General features: G+C 32.2%; 1 protein-coding gene and 1 pseudogene across 8 annotated transcripts in view; both read left to right on the forward strand.

Annotated features, from left to right (window-relative positions):
* The window catches only part of SENP6 (SUMO specific peptidase 6), a 101,924-nt gene that overhangs the window by 52,344 nt on the left and 32,260 nt on the right, over positions 1 to 17,320 (forward strand). For 7 of the 8 annotated variants that reach the window (XM_033096539.1, XM_033096512.1, XM_033096526.1 and 4 more), the window contains 4 exons: positions 4,375 to 4,445; positions 4,900 to 5,039; positions 10,397 to 10,694; positions 15,888 to 16,117. In XM_033096539.1, the coding sequence (XP_032952430.1) occupies positions 4,375 to 4,445; positions 4,900 to 5,039; positions 10,397 to 10,694; positions 15,888 to 16,117 (739 nt within the window). The remainder of the gene's footprint in view (positions 1 to 4,374; positions 4,446 to 4,899; positions 5,040 to 10,396; positions 10,695 to 15,887; positions 16,118 to 17,320) is intronic. The other variant, XM_033096533.1, reaches the window with a different exon arrangement.
* Positions 819 to 918, forward strand: LOC117020964 (uncharacterized; annotated as a pseudogene).

Below are 17,320 nucleotides of genomic sequence, written 5' to 3' on the forward strand. Positions count from 1 at the left end.
AGTGGAAAGACTCCATGTCACACATTGTTTCTAGTATACGGCAATTTCTCTCCAATAAAAGCATTACGGTGTGTCCTCATCCACCTTATTCACTGGATCTGGCACCATGACTTCTGTCTCTTCCCCAAAATCAAAATGATTCAGGACATCGAGGAAGCCACAGCAGCACAACTAAAGACACTCATGAAAGAGGACTTCCAGAACAGCTTCAGAAAGTGGCAAGAACCATGGGATAAGTGTGTTCGAGACAAGGTGGAGTACTTTGAGGGGGATTAACGGCAATGTGTCTTTTTCTGTAAAAACTTTTTTTTTTTCAGTTTAAACATTCACCATATTGTTTGATCACACCTCGTAAGATAGAAGAGCACATTTTATAATGGGCACAGTCTGTAAGAGCATAACAACTAAATGTTATATAACTAAATATACTCCCTAAAATGAAATATGCAAGAAGTTCTTGGTTAGAGTATGGCTGTAGGAAATTTTAATACATACTTCAAAAATTAGACTGATTTATGAGTTTAACATGAGTTTGGAATAATGAATTTTAACTTTAAAATTAATATGTTTTATAGAAATTTACATCTTTTGAGATTAGAGCAATGGAAAGATTAATAAAACTGACATCACTAAAACAAAACCTATCCCCCACCCAAAAGCACCAGTGCCCAGATCCTGGTTTCTAATACCGCTCTATAATAGAAGGAACTTGGAGAAATGGCTGATTCTAGGGATGGGTTCAGGGGAAACAAAATGAATAGAGCAATTTATAGTGTCAAAAAACCAAGCAAGTACTCTTGGAAGAAACAAAAGGGCTCTTGCTTCAACAGCATATATACTAAAATTGGAAAAATACAGAGAAGATTCTCATGGCCCCGTGCAGATGACAAGCAGATTAGTGAAGCATTTCATATTTTTGCAAATTTTATGTTGCATATATTTTACCAGAATAAACAAAAGAATGAGGTCACATCAAAGGCACACAAGAGCCAACTGAAAGAGCTCCAGAGGGCCAAAACTGAAACAATGGGATTATAACCAAATTATAAAAAATACCCATAAATGATACTGATATAAATGAGTGGATAAATTTATGGAACTATCCTAAGATGTTACAAGCTGCAATAACGTGAATTGGGGGAAATGGACAGCTATTTATTACAGAATTCCAAATAACGTGTAGATACTCCCCTTTTCAGGAAGTGGAGCTTAACTGTCCTTACCCCTTTTGTGGGATGGACTGACTGACTTGCTTCCAAATAGTGTCGAACGGGAAAAATAATAACTTTAGAGTGGGGAAACCGGCAAACACTCTACATAAGCCAAATGATCAAGGTTAATGTGACAGTGATAAATTGCGTTGATATCAGGCACCCCCCGGTATGTGATGAGAAGGGCACTTTACCTCTGTGATATTCTTAACCCAAACCTACAACTTCAGTCTAATCATGAGAAAAACATCAGACCCAGATTGAGGGGCATTCTGCAAAATAATTGATCAGTTTTTTTCCCCACAGCGTCAAGATTATAAAAACATAAGACTGAGAAACAAACAGGAGATTAAGGAGACATGCTGACTAAATGCAGTGGGTCCTGAACTGGATTCAGGAACAATATAACAATAATAATTTTATAACAATAAAAGGATATTGTTATAGCTCGTGAAATTTGAACAAAGTCTGGAGTTTAGTTAGGAGTAGTATACCAATGTTGGTTTCTTTTTGACATGTATAGTGGTAATAAAGGTGTTAACATTAGGAGAAACTGAGTAAGGGATATAAGGGAATTTTAAATTGTCTTCAACTTTTCTGCAAATCTAAAATTATTCCAAAATTAAGTTTATTTTGAAAGCTTTCGGGGCTGAGAACTATCTAACCTTTAATGAGCAGAGCATTTTAATGTTACTTGAACAAGCCTGCAAAGAAGAAAAAAAATCCTCTCCCAGTTCATTATATGCAGCTTGTAAAATGTTGGGTCCATGAGGTGAGGTTTTCTCTAAAACTCATATGCAAAACACAAACCCTCAGAAGCCCCCAAAAAACCCTCCCACCTTGTATATGAGAGATGACTGGGAAGCTTCTCTGCTTCTGCTGGTTTCAGATGGAAAAGAAATACCACTGAGAAACTAAATTCTAGGCGTGAGCATCATATCAGTTTGTACTTTGAAATTTTAGTATCTGTAGAATGATGGAACCCTCAAAACAAGAAATTAACATAAAATTTGATTTCTGATCACCAAGCAGAAATTTTTTTACAACTGAATTTTAAAGAACACAAGATATTATGGCTAGAAAGTTCTTTTACCGTTTTTATCAAACTATTAATAATACCTTTATCTTGAAATTCTTCTATTATTTTGTATTAAATTTAAGGTATGCTTTTATTTCTGTAATTTATTCATTATAATAAATTTTTAAAAACAAAACTTAATTTGCCCTGTTTGTATAGAGAAACATGTAGCAAATATTGGATATAGTGTGGCCGTAAGGCCGAAATGTTGGCAGATATGCATAATAGTTTACTAACATTACATTGCAGTACATGAGAAAGTCATGGATATTACATGATATATTCAGTGTGGTTGTTCCTCATTAGCAATGCAGGGCTCAGTGCACTGTGTCAAATTGCAAATAGTACATTAATGCAGTATTTTCATCAATCCCTGTACTTCTATGATTTGCTGTCTCAGATGATTTATGACAGTTACTACTGAATAAACCAGTGCTTATAGCATTCCCCAAAATATCTGTATTTCCAGGTTTTTTGGCCACTCTGACTTACAAATAATTATTCCCCTTGTTGATAATCCTTTATTTAAGAATGTCAACTGCTTGAGTTGTCCTCTACTTTTAAAACTATACAATACACAGAGTTTTTGGAGTTTAACATAATAGTATCATCACACATTTTTTCAGAATCATTGTCTCTGTTGTATTTTAAAGTTGGTATCTTTATTTTTCAAACGTGTAGAGTTTTAAAAATTGGAGATTTAAAAATTCAGTTATGTAAAGAGAAGACTATATTAAGACTAGTAAGCTGAGAGATTTTTTTTCCTAAAAAAAGTGAAAGTGTGTGGAATAGAAAACCAGTACATTTTATTTTAAGCTAAATACAGTGTAGTTAGCTGAAAACCTACCTTTTTTATAGCGCTAGGACTACTGCTGCCTCTTAAGGCATATTCTTATCTTCACAACTCATATGCTCACAAATATTAAAATTTTGGCAAGATGGAAATTGCCCAGTTTTATCAAATGCTGCTCAATAACGATGGAAACACCATTACTCATCAATATTAATGCAATTTGCCAGGATTCAGATTCTGGCATTGTAATTTAATAGCTATGTGACCATGGGCTAATTAATTAACCTCATTGTGCCTCAGTTTCCTCATCTATAAAGTACTAATAATAGTATGTGTTTATAAAGTTATTGTGAGGATTAAAGTAATTAATAGATACAAAGCACTTAGAACAGTACCTGGCACATGATGCTCACTATTTGCTAACTGCTATTACAAATACATGACTATCACTACTCTTATTTTCTTGTGTCATTTTCATATTTTGTTTCCAATGTAGGTGCTTTGACTTTTACAATAGAATATTAAATCTGTACAGGGAAATTCAGGTTTTTAAATTAATTTAATTAATCTGGATTAATTAAAGTGAAGTCTGACAATGTAGTTTAATATATTTTAAAAAGTATAATTATAGTCCCATGTTATAAGACTAAAATACTTGTTCCATAATTGCTGCTTTTGTAATTATGCAAAATTACAAATGTATATAACATTTTTTGTACTGGTTTTGGAATTGTCGTCGAGGCCAGTATCTTATTCACCATGTATTCTTTTATTTATTGATGTGTTTTTAAACAGCTAAAAACATTTACAACAAAATTGGGCAAATTGAGTATTAGTAAGCTGAGGGATTTTTTTTTCCTAAAAAAATATGTGACAAGTATTATGAGTTTTTGTTTTTTCAATGTGGTTTTTACAAACCAATTATGAAGACAATTCCAAAAGAAAACTTCTAAAGTTTTGTGCATTTTGAAAATAAATATATAACTTTCCAAAGGGACTACTTTGAAAGGACAGTAATTTGGATACATTTATTAAGTATTTATTTGAAAGTTGACCTGCTATGGACTTTGATAGAATAACAGTCTAAGTAAAATATAGTCACTGACCTTAGAGATCTTACAATGTATTAAGCTTTAGTATATTTCTGTAATACAGCTTTATTATTTTTATCACTTTATATGGCAAAGAAGTTATGCTTTGCTTTTAATAAACGTAAATGTTTCCTCATTTTGTTTTCATTTTTAAAAAGATTATTTCTGTTAGAATACAATTGTATAAACTTCCTTTTCTAGGAAAGAGTACCCACCTCATGTCCCAAAATTTGAAAATAACCCTGTAAGGTTAAATCGGCCGCAAGGTGTTGGTAAGTATGCAGTTTTTTGTTTGTCACACGTGTAGAGAGTTTTGAGTAGTTTAACAAGGTATGATACTGGCTTTAGAATATTTACAAATATAATAGAAGTATGTAGAAGACCATTTTTTATAACATTGGAGAGTTTAATTATGAATGAAATCATGGACTGGTTGCACATTTAGATGATTACAATTTGAAATTTTTTTGATTATATTAGCATTTTTGTTACATTCAGAATCCAAATATCAATTGTAATTGGGTTATAGCTTCAAAATTGTGTTTGTTGAACTGTTATATATAATCTTGTTTCATGTAATTGTGTTGACTTAAAGTTTTATTGTACATGTTGAAACATTTTAATTAAAGTATAATTTGATAATAAAATTAGTATTTTTTTCCCATAGCAAAGATCCTGAGGAATTTATAAAATTTAATTTCAGTATATTTGGCTTTTCTCCTTTAGATCGCATAATGAAGAAAACAGAAGAGTCTGAATTACACTCGGAGTCTGAAATTAAAAGGAAAGTATCACAGAAACGTCACAGTACATATCAGTGTACTTCTCTGTCTCCTGCCTCGAAAAAATGTTTAACTGATTTAGAGGTGGGTAGAAAAACTATTCTTTGTTGTTAATCAGGTGGTCTTTTTATTAATATTATTTTTAGTGTTTACTGAATTCTAGGTTACCTTTTCTCATAGGACTAGAAGAAATCCAGAAAAGTTAATTAGGCAGACTTTTCTGCCTTCATTAGATAATTTTTAAACTATCCAAAATCTATAATAAATCTTTTTCTGAAAAGAATATATCAGTGCCTCCCTGAAATATATTCCAAATAATTGCTTTGAACCAGAAAGTTTTTGAAATAATTTTTAATTTACAGAAAACTTGAAAAAAATAATAGAAAGGCTATTCACATATCCTTTTATCAGATTCCTCAGTTTTCCACATTTGCTTTATTGTTCTCCCTCCCTCTGCCTTCCTTCCATATTCCCCCTCTCTATATACATATGTATATAAGTATTGTTCTGCACCATTTGAGTGTAAGTAACAGGTACACTGCTTGTTTACAATTGAATATTTGTGTGTTTCCTTTAAAAAACAAAACAAAAGAACATTGTCCTATATAACCAGAATATAACTGTCAAAATTTAAAAATTAACCTGGATCCAAAACTACCACATAATTCACAAACTCCATTGAGATTTTACCTAATGTCCTTTAGTAGTACAGGATCCTATTCAGGATCATATGCCGTGTTTCCCTGAAAATAAGACTGGGTCTTATATTAATTTTTGCTCCATTAGGGCTTATTTTCAGGGGATGTCTTATTTTTTTTTCATGTACAACAATCTACATTTATTCAAATACAGTCATGTCATCTTCTTCTGGAACATCGTCATAATGTACTAAATGCATCTGTCTGGCTGAGATCTTAACTGGGGCTTATTTTTGGGGTAGGTCTTATTTTCGGGGAAACGCGGTGTTACATTTAATCGCCGTCATCTTTAGTCTTCTTTAGTCTTCCCTTCTCTTTCATAACCTTGATATTTCTGAGCAGTATAGGCTGCTTACTTTGTACATTGAGTTGGGTTTGTCTGATATTTCATGACTTATACAGTTTTCAAGAATTCTCAGTAGTGATGTTGTAATCTTATTGTATCATATCTGGAGGCATACAATGTTGATTTTCACATTACTGATGGTATTAACTTTTTCATTAAGATAAATTTTATAGTGCCCACTATGAATTTGATTAATAGGTATTTTTATATTGATTTATTAATAAGACTTCTATAAGGTAGAGCTTTTCCTTATTCCACATTTATTTACGTATTCCTTTATTTATGTCAGCATAGACACATAAGTTCTTATTTTACTCACTAAGGTTATACTTTCTGTTGTTTATTTTGATGCTCAAATTGTCCCAGACTTGACCTGTGGTGATTTCCTAAATCTAGCTCCTGTTTTGTTTGTTTGTTTTTTGACATATTTCCATATTCTTTGAGTAATTCTTTACTTTTTGGTATAAAACCAGATAGTCATCTAGATTTCTGTATTTTCTCTGTCTCAGCTCTAGAGGCATACATTTCCCCAAGAAGCCATTGTTTCTGTAAGTGGAGGGAATATATTTGGGCATTGGTTTGCTCATTGCTACTGGGTGTCATGTTTATAGGCCTTATCAGGGTACAGAGCTAGGAAATATGTATGTGTGTAGGTGTTCATATTAAATACATATTAAAATTCAAGAATTCACACTGATAATTCTAGTTCAATACCACAATGTTTATCTTAGCCTTTCCCACTTTGCTTATTTGTAACTCCATTCTGTGACAGTAAGAAACCCGGCTCCCATCATCTCCACTGTATTTACTTTTCTCAGTTGCCTTTTATGTGACCAGTCTTCTGGCATGCCACACTAAGCTTGGCGTAGGCCATATTGGCATCCCTGCACTGTTTGGCTTACTGTTTGACCTCAGGTAAAGGAGGAGAAAAGAAAGTTCCTCATCAGACCCACCATCCTTCCTTCATTGGGCATACCAACTGAAAACATCCGAATTTATTTTTAATATCTAAAATAAATCTTCCTCTTTTACTGTCATGCCAATTACTCTTTTCTTAGTGGAAATAAAGAATAGATTGTAGCCACCCTTTACATAATTTTTAATTCTTGAACAAGATTAGTGGTTTTTCTTTCTGTTTGTAGTCTGTGAAATTTCACACTATTACTGCTTGTAAATTAACAGGGTCTTTGCTATTTAATAAGATTATATAGCTTTAGGATATTTACTGAAAATGACATTGTCTCAGTGGTGTCTCATCAAAGACAGGCTCATTCTTATTAAGGATAGTTGGTTATTATTTATGTGTAGAGACTGGCAGATAGTATGTGATATGTAATTTGGATTTATTTTATTTTGTAAAAGCCTTTCATTAATCTTTGTTTTCCGGAGGAAGTTATACTTAGCACAAAATTGTTATGAAAATTACTACTTTACACATATGGTATCTTAGTAAAAGTTATTGAGCAGTGTTGAGATTCTAGTTTTTAGATCGCTATGTTGGTAAAATTCTTAACCTCTGGTTTTTATCTTGAAAAATTCAATGTTGTATTTGGTTCCGCAGATATGCATTTAAATCCTAATTGTTGCAAACAGTTCCAAAATAAGTGTTTCTTAGCAGATGGAAGGCATATGGTAATACCTCACAGTATTTTTCCTTCTGTATTTTAATATTAGAAATTTTAATGGTAGGGATATGCTTTTTGTGTTTCAGTCACACTTTTAGAAATAAGTGGAAGTGTTTCTTTCCATGGGGTTATTTTCTTTGACATGTATCTATTTATTATAGACAATAAAGTATTGGACCCAGCTTGATCACATCCTCAGATTCTTAAAAGACAGAGTTAACTTATCTAGAGCTGATCCCACCGTAGCAAATGGGTGGGATCACCCATTACATAATGGGTGAAGTGCTTACATAAATGAAGCTCTCTGAACTTTGTGTGCAGCACAATGTTTTTTAAACCTAGCTAGTAGTGGAAATAAGGTTTTGCTTATCATGAAAATAGTGGGGTTTAATGGTGGGTTTTAGATTTTTCTTAGAGGATTAGATATTTCATCACAGAGTGGTATGTAAGTAGGGACTAGACCATTACTTAGGGGTTTCTCTTTCAGACGTAATGGGACATGGCCAACCACTTGCATTGTATTTCATTTAAGTATACTATTCTTTCTCTATTTTCTTTTTTTGGCAGTAGGCTAAAACATGAGAGGCAGATCATCTCTGCCATATTTGTGTCTAACCAGTTGTTTACCTGTTATCTATACATTCTAAATACACAGGGCCCTGTTGAAAGTGCTGTAAGAAAAAAAATTTCCTTATACCTGGATTCCACAGATAGCATAACTGAATTCTTCTATGTACTTGCAGAGAAAGAGACTTTTTTTTTTTTTTTAATCACATATGCTGAGATAGTGACCTGACGTTTTACTAAGTTCAGTTTTTTGCTGGTTAAAGCTTGGTTTTCATTCCTTTTTGTTATCTGAGGTAGATCCTTGAAGAAATAACATGCTATAGAAAAAGGCTTTGTTATTGGTCTCGTTGGGCAAGGTAAACCATTTCTTTGTTAGTTTTTTCATCTTTAAAACGCAGATAAGACATGAGCAGTGATCTTTGGATCCTTTTTTGCTTGTTTCTTCCTACATATTTTTAATTATAAATTGAGAATAAAATATATAGAACTTAAGCATTCAGTTAAAAGAATTTTGAAATTTATATATACACGTTAATTTTTTATAGCTACGACATACCAGTCCGTCCTCTTGCAGCCATTTGATGAACTTCTATAACTTAAAAGATCTAAAAGAATTTTAAACAACTATGTGTTTTCTTATGTATTTTTAAGTTGACTTGGAACATTTTTCATCCAAGTTTAACTGGTATCACAGGATGTGATGGTTGACACAGTGAAAGGTGTAATGTTTTTAAATAGAATGGTTAGATCTCTCACATATGGATCTGGTAGCATCAAAATACAATAGCACTTGACAATTACCTTCCTATTCTGTCATTTCGTTGTCACAACAAATATTTATTCACTTATTTCCTATGATACAAGGCTCAAAGTATTAATTTCTTTCTTTTAGATTGAGTTATTTCAGTTATTAAATAAAACAAAAACAGACTCATAGAAACAGATCAAATGGATAGCTGCCAGAGTGGAGGTGGGTGGGAAGATGGGTAAAAACGGTAAAGGGGAATATAGTCAGTAATATTGTGATATGTTTGTATAGTGACAAGATGATTACTAGAATTAGTGTGGTGATCACATTGTAAGGTATCAAATGTCGAATCGTTGTATTGTATGTCTGAAACTAATACAATATTGTGTATCAGCTCTACTTAAATAAAAAAGAACACAGTATATAACACATATACAAAAATAATAGATTAAAACTGTATTATTAGAGTTTAATAACTAATTATTTGGCATAAAGTAAAATTATTGGATATACATCTTTTAATGAGAGATATTGACGTTATTCCAATTCCATGAACAAGTATGTTACATACTGAGACAGGTTTCAACACCTATTCATATGTTTCCTTCTTATAGACATAAGTGCTAAAGAACTTTGTTTACATAAATAAGTACATGAGTATGGAAAAAATTATATGACAGTAATGTTACTGAATACCTTGAACTTCTTCTAAGTTATATGCCCCAAATCGCATGATAATCTACTGTCAGGAAACATTTTTAATTATAATCTAGATTAGGCCTTCCTTAAAATATTTTTGAAGCACTGTCTTAGAAATCAATTGTCTTGCAAAAGTTGTTGTTAACTAGTACTTAGAACCAGTTCATTTTTTTCAACATTTAAAATGATCCTTTGGTTTAGTTTGGTGGTTTTTATACACCAAGGCAGCACACCATTGTAGTATTTTAAACGGAAGACAGGTTTAGCATTTTTTTTAAATTTTTTTTATTTTTTTTTAAGAAAAAGAGCACTTCTGTCAGGAGATGCCTTAACATCACAAGCATAATCAAATCAGCTTTTGGAAAGATTATCTTTATAAATTGAGAATCCTGGTACTGATTCCCTTAAGATTTATGCTCTGTATGCCTTAGATGATCTTGATGTAGCCCTTGAGTAGTATACGCAGTCCGATTTGGAGACTGCTGGACTAGACGGTCTAAAAAATTCCTTCCAGTATGCTGATGCTAAATCTTAACTAATATGACATACTCAGGATTTTTTGGTAGCCATGGTGATGATGCGAATAGGAAATGAGAGTTAATTTTGAGATTTTTGTATTTGTTTCGTGATGTTGAAATAAGATGCTAAAGTCTTATTTTTTCGGAACTTAAATTTTCTGTACAGTTTGAATATTGTCCAAAATGTGGAAAAGATAAAATCAGACCAAATGCCAAAGTTGTGGTATTCTTTTTCCTAAGGATTTGCAAAGGAATTGCAGACAAGCTGTAACTTTGAATGAATCTACTGGACCATTATTAAGAACGTCAAATCATCAGAATTCTGGAGGACAGAAGTCACAAAACACAGCATTATCACTCAAGAAGTTTTATGGCAACAGTGGGGGAAAGGTTCCAATTGATATTATTGTGAATTGTGATGATAATAGACAGAATTATTCACAGGCTAATGGAAAAGTCGTCTTACCTAGGGCAAAATTAGCGAAAATCACAAACCTGAAAGAAAGGAAAACAAGCCTGTCAGACCTAAATGATCCAAGTAAGTACTTTACTCTCTTTGGTATTGCTGATATCAGTCCAATATTTTTCATGTATATTTTTAATGTGAGTGTGAGAATATGAAGAAGTCTAGTTTTGACAGGTATCTCGTGATTTATATAACATTTTTTGAGTACGTCATTAAAACTGTCCGTGTAATTGGAAAATGCGGACTCTGTTCTCATCCCTTCATCTTAAGTAGTAAAAGCACAGACCTTGGCCCCAGTATTAGGTAAAGTGCTGGTTATGCCCAGCTTTTCAACTTTGGCCTGGTTAATTTAATCTCTGATCTGTAAATGGATATATTTTCTGCTTGATAAGTGTTTTTAGGGAGAAAATGAAAAAACATATCAATTGCCTAGCATAGCCCAGTAAAATATTCGATACATAGAAAGGACTCAGTGAAAATTAGTTCCCCCACCATTTTTATTTCTTCCTTAAATCTTTTTCATATCTTTAGACATGTGTACGTATGTGTGCATATGGAATGCAGTTCTTTTTATAATAGCAAAAGATGGGAAACCATCAGGAACTGGTTGAATAAATTATTGTATATGTACTTGTAAAAGGGGAGAAAGGTATGATTTAATAGTGTGTAGAGTGTTTTCCAAGATCTTTTAACCAAATGAATAAAGCAACGTGAAGATGAGAGTGTATAGCATGCTACCCTTTATTTGCAAAGGGTAGGAAAATGAATAAAGGATTTTTTTTTTTAATGGAAAGATATATCAAAAAGTAATTTTAAAAGTAGTGATTGGAAGGGGAGGAAACTGTAGGAATCAGGGATAGATGCTAGATTTCTTCCAGTATACTTTGTTGTATAGATGTGACTTTGGAATCAGGTGAATATTTTACATGATTATAAAAGGAAATTAAATTGCAAATTTTAAAAAACAAAATAAAAACCAAAATGAAGTAAATGAACCTCATTATATATCTAGTTGATGGCTTGAACATACAGAAGAATTGTTTCAGATGAATTTAAATTAAAATAGTACTGTATTGTATATCCCTAATGTGAGACATTTTAAGGTCAAACAGAATTGCAAAGAAATCCTCAGTATATTCAGTAATATTGTCAGTAATATTATTGGTGTTGGCATTTTTAAACACACATATTGATAAAACAGTTATGTTATTGCTCCCAGAAACCAAGATTTTCAGTGTAAGAGAAAAGGAATAGAAAAGTAAAATCAAAGAAATGAATATCCTATAACTTTATATTTGAATCGGAGATAGTATAAACTTATTATATATTTTCTCTTAAAAAGAAAATATTTCCTAGCTTTACCCACAGAAAATGCCTAAAAAACAGTAACCAACCCTAGTGTAGAAATAAACAACCCTAGTTTCTGTATTTGTGTTTTTCAATATCATTTCTCACCAAAAATAACCAGAGTTCTTCAGAGAAATTGCTGACTTCAGGTGTACAGCATGAATGTATAAGATAAATCGAGATCATCTAGTCATATCAGGAGGTATGGAAGCTGTCAAAAACTACTATGAACATGCCAAAAGGACACAGGAGGTAAAAATGAAAGAGCTCCCACTGACCAATGATGGGAATACTTGAGTCACAAACAGAATCATGACGACTACTTTTTGAAATATGTCAAATATATTTAAGTTAATCATTTCATAGTGATACCCCCCAACTGCCCCCAAAAGAAGAAAATTCTCCATTGGTTACTTTTTAAGATTTCTTAAGGTTTGTAATGATTTTTCTGAAAACTGGTAAATAAAAGGGATAAAATTAAGCTTTTTTTAACTTCAGAAATATGTCAAATTCTATTTTTTTACCAAAGTTATTTTTTTACACTATTTATTTTGATGTCAAGTTCTATTTTAATTCAATTCAATATAATAACCATAGCCCAAACTAACACATTAGCTTATTTCTCAGAAGAACGGTTAAAAAGGATACTGTCTGATAGCTGTCCAGCCAACACATGGTGATAATATTTGATGAATATTGTATGATACATTTTAGTGTTACACCAATGCAATGTTAAATATTGTTAATATCATTTGAATCTTTCCTAATGGTGAGGCTTTTATATTTTAATGGTAACATAAGAAAAGCCTGACTTATTAGGCAGTTACTGTGTATATTATTAAAGAGCCAAACTTTACATAGGAAACAATATTCTCAGGAGGTTTCCAAGATGAGGGGAACTGGAAGTTCCTAAGTCTAAGTAAAAAAGTACAAAATAATTACCATGTCTACATCAACCATGTAAGTTGATAATATAAGGAAGTAAATTCATGTGGTTCTTAGGTGCATTAAGCAATTTACTTCTCAGAGCTTAACGTAGGACTGAATTAACCATGAATTAAAACCATAAAAAAAATGCCACATAAATTTGTTCCCCTTTCCTGCTCAAAAAAAAATATTGAACACTAAATATTTCCCGTTAAATAATATGAAAAAAATGTTCTATTTTAAGAACAATTTCATGTTAGTAATAAAAGGTATCATTTATTGCATGCTAATGATTCCCTGCTTTGCAGTAAAAGTTTATACACTAACCCATTTAATTTAGTTTTCACAATCATATGAGGTAAGTACTAATACCTGCCATTTTATAAATGTGGCAACCTAGACTTAAGGAGATTGAGTAACTCCTCAATAATATATACATATGGAAAATTGGAGTATAGATTTTAAAAAACAATTTTCTGCTTCCAAAGTCTGTTTTCTTTATATACTTAATGATTCTTATTTGTATTTTTATTAAAATAGTTTCTTATGAAACTTCTATTCTGTTGTAGGTAGTCAAATAATAAAATGTACAGTGTCTCAAGCAGTGATTAATTCTATGTAGAAAAGTGAAGCAGGTCCAGGGAATAGAGATTGACAATTGTCAGGTATCGGGTAGGGTGTTATTTTAGATAGGTGGTGGAATAGGCACCTTTCATAAAGTTTTGCACAGAGCCCAGAATGAAGAGCTGATAATCTATGGGAACAAGTTTGGAATATAAGTATAAAAACCCTGTATAAATCTACTCAGATTGCCATAATAGCATACCACAGACTGAGTGGCTCAAACAACATAAATTTATTGTCTCACAGTTCTGGAATCTGGAAGTCCAAGATCAAGGTGCCATCAGGACTCTCTTCCTGGGTTGTAGATGGTTGCCTTTTTGCTGTATCCGCTCGTGGACTTTCTTTGTGTGTGTGCGCGGAGAGAGATCTCTTGCATTTCCTTTTACAAGGTCACCAGTTCTGTCAGATTAAGACCTCACCTTTATGACCTCATTTAACCTTTATTACCTCCTTACCTCCTATCTCCAAATATATAGTCACAATGTGGGGGTTAGGGCTTCAACCTCCTATCTCCAAATATATAGTCACAATGTGGGGGTTAGGGCTTCAACTAAGAATTTTGAGGGGACACAATTCAGTCCATACCAGATTCTGATGAAGAATCTTAGACATATATTTGTATACTATTTTTTATATAGTATTAAAGCAGCTATAAATAGCTTTTTAACTATATAACATCATCTTTGCATACTTTCCATTTGCTCTGCAAATATGGTGACATTGAGCACAACCCTCATTTTAAGTTAATAAAACGAACTGTGTAGTACAATGCCTATTGCAGCATTGGGGCTTTAAAATAAATTTTTGCTATAATAGGTAATAGAAATTTTAATGTCCCTTAAGCACCATAAAAATAACTGTAGATAGGACACTGGACTTAACCTTTTAATACATGTTTCTAGGTGGTTTTTCATAAACAACATAAATAGTTCATGGACTTTTTTAAAAGCTTATACATGTCAGGCGATGTGCTAAACCTTTTACATATTTTCTTGCGACAGTTATTTGAAATGGGTAGCATTATTGTTCCTAATTTTACAGAGAGGAAAAGCTGAGGCAACTAGCTAGTAAGTGGGAAAACTCTAACTTTCAAATATGTGTAAATCTGGTTAGACCATCCAGTCTGGCCTGTTAGGTATTCTATCAATGAAATTCCAGTTCTGAAAAAGATCTGACTTTAGCATTTGCTCCTGAGGCTGGACAGCAAAATAAAAAAGACAAGAGGAGTGATTCTAGGGATGACACATCTTTGGGAGATGTATATTCCTCAAAAAATATTAACGAAGCATTTATGTGTGAGGTACTAAACAAGAAAATTGCTTCTAGAAGTTTATGTATTTTTCAGCAATGATTTTTTTGAGTGCTTTTTCTATGCCAGGCACTGTTTTAGACTCTGGGAATATAGCAGTGGACAAGACAACATCCTTGCTGTCTTCCAGTTTATATGTAGTGGGAGAGAAAATGAGCAAGTGAACATGCACAATAAAAAACAACAACAAAATTTACATAAGTTGTGTGAATAAGCAAGTACCCATATGCTTACTGTAGGTTGGCTAGTCAAGCAGAAAGTAATATTTAAGCTAATATTTGATGACAAAAATGCAGAGTTAGGGAGAGTTGCAATCCAGGAAGGAACAAGCCTGTGGTATTTGAGGAACAGAATAAATGACTAGTGTGCCTGGAGGAAAAATGGAGTAGTGTAAGGAAGTTGGAGAAGTAGGAAAAGGACAGATTATATACATTTATAAACCAGAGAAAGGAGTTAGGATTTGACTCAAGTGCAGTCTGGGTGGCTCTGGGGAATATGATAAAGAGATGGATTTGATAAGATTCAGTAATGAGTGCAAGGTATAAGAGTAAATTACCTTCATAATGTCTTTTCTTGCCCACCTTCATTTACTCATCAAATTTATTAAGCATTAGGCACTGGTCCAAGTTCTTCCAAGGACCAGTTGTGATTTTCGTGATTTCCTGTGTGAGATAAAATTGTGTGGTTACATGGAGTTGTTAACAATTTGTATGCATGTTATCTTTATACTTTAGCTTTTGGAATTTTGAAACAGACCTAGTGATAAACATTTAATTTTTGCTGTAACTTGTATGTTACTTTGTGGATGATGGTGATAGGCTACAGAATCGATTTCATATTTGTAAATTGTCAAAAAAAAGCCAGTTCTTATGCTTTCTTTATTTTTAATTGTTTTCTAAATTTTCATCAGAGTGGATTGTATCTTCATTTGTGTTTATTAATCTCAGATCTGGAGGAGATACAAAGCAAATTTGGTATATTCCTCACTTTGATAATGTATTTACATTTTTAACTGCCAGAAATGAAACACATGAAGTATTTAACATTTTTTTTAATAGTCATTTTGTCCAGTGATGATGATGATGACAATGACAGGACTAGCAGAAGAGAGAGCATATCTCCTCAACCTGCTGACTCAGCATGTTCTTCCCCAGCACCATCCACTGGAAAAGTAGAAGCCGCACTGAATGAAAATACCTGTAGAGCAGAGCATGACTTGAGAAGCATTCCAGCAGATTCAGAGATAAATACAGTTCCTTTGCCAAGAAAAGCAAGAATGAAAGACCAGGTACTTTTTACACTTACTGATATTTATTCAGAACATTATGTCTCCCCTTTGGGATGTAAATATTTGTTTGGAGGGTAATTTGGCAGTGTCAGTAGGAGAAAAGGGTGAATTAAGTGGGCTTAAAATACCACTTGGAAGATTATTTGGAAGAACATTAAAAGATATACAAAAAGAAATTTCAATTAAATTGAAGGATTAAAGTGTAAAATATTCAGCAACAAGAAACAATATCAGTCTTACAATGTAATGTAAGTATAAACAAGTATACCTGTATTTAACTACATTGTTGTTTTACTATATTATATTTCATTATATAAAAATTTCCAGTGTTCAGGTGGAAAAGATAAAAGTTACATCAATAGACAAACAGTAGATCTAGAGAGGAATATTTAATGCAGATGACATGCACTACATTAATACATGTAATAAACTAAAAGCTCTTAAAAGTTTGAGAAAAAACTGGAATAGACAAAAAGAGAAGAAAATTCAGATAATAAACTGCCAACTGAAAAATGTTAATTAGTAAGGAAGTACAAATTAAGGAAAATGAAATAATAACCATACATTTAACAGACTTTCAAATTTAAACAAAGTCAATATATACTCGTATTGCTGGCAAGAATCTGAGGGAAAGAGTACTTTTGTAATTTGCTGATGGAAAAGAAAGTTACGACCTTTTGGGAAAGTAGTATAAAAACATCTATTAAAAATTTTTAAACGTATACCAAATGACCAAATAATGTGTTCCCTAGACTTAATTTCAAGGTAATCTTTCCCCCTCCAGTACATAGATTGTATATATAGACATGTTATTGGCAAACAAAATCATTGCCCATTAATATGGATATGAATAAATTATGGTAAATCCACATCGTGGACTGTTATGCAGCCAATAAAAATTAGAGCTATATCAATGACTTAGGATTTCTACCCGGTACTGTTGAGTGGGAATACCAAAATGTAGAAATATGTACATATTTTTTTTATTTTTGTAAAAAAGAGCTTTTTTAGAAAAAAACTAGTAAAAATTATATATATGTATATACATATATGTCAGAGATTATAAGAGTATAGATAAAAACATGGAAACATACACACTTGATTGTTAAGATGGGAACCATAAGAAATAAAAAATAAAAAGCAACTATCAGGATAATAGAAAAAATATGGATTAATATTTTTAATATAATTTTGAAGGATGCC

This window comes from Rhinolophus ferrumequinum, chromosome 3, assembly GCF_004115265.2.
Source record: "Rhinolophus ferrumequinum isolate MPI-CBG mRhiFer1 chromosome 3, mRhiFer1_v1.p, whole genome shotgun sequence".
NCBI lineage: Eukaryota > Metazoa > Chordata > Mammalia > Chiroptera > Rhinolophidae > Rhinolophus > Rhinolophus ferrumequinum.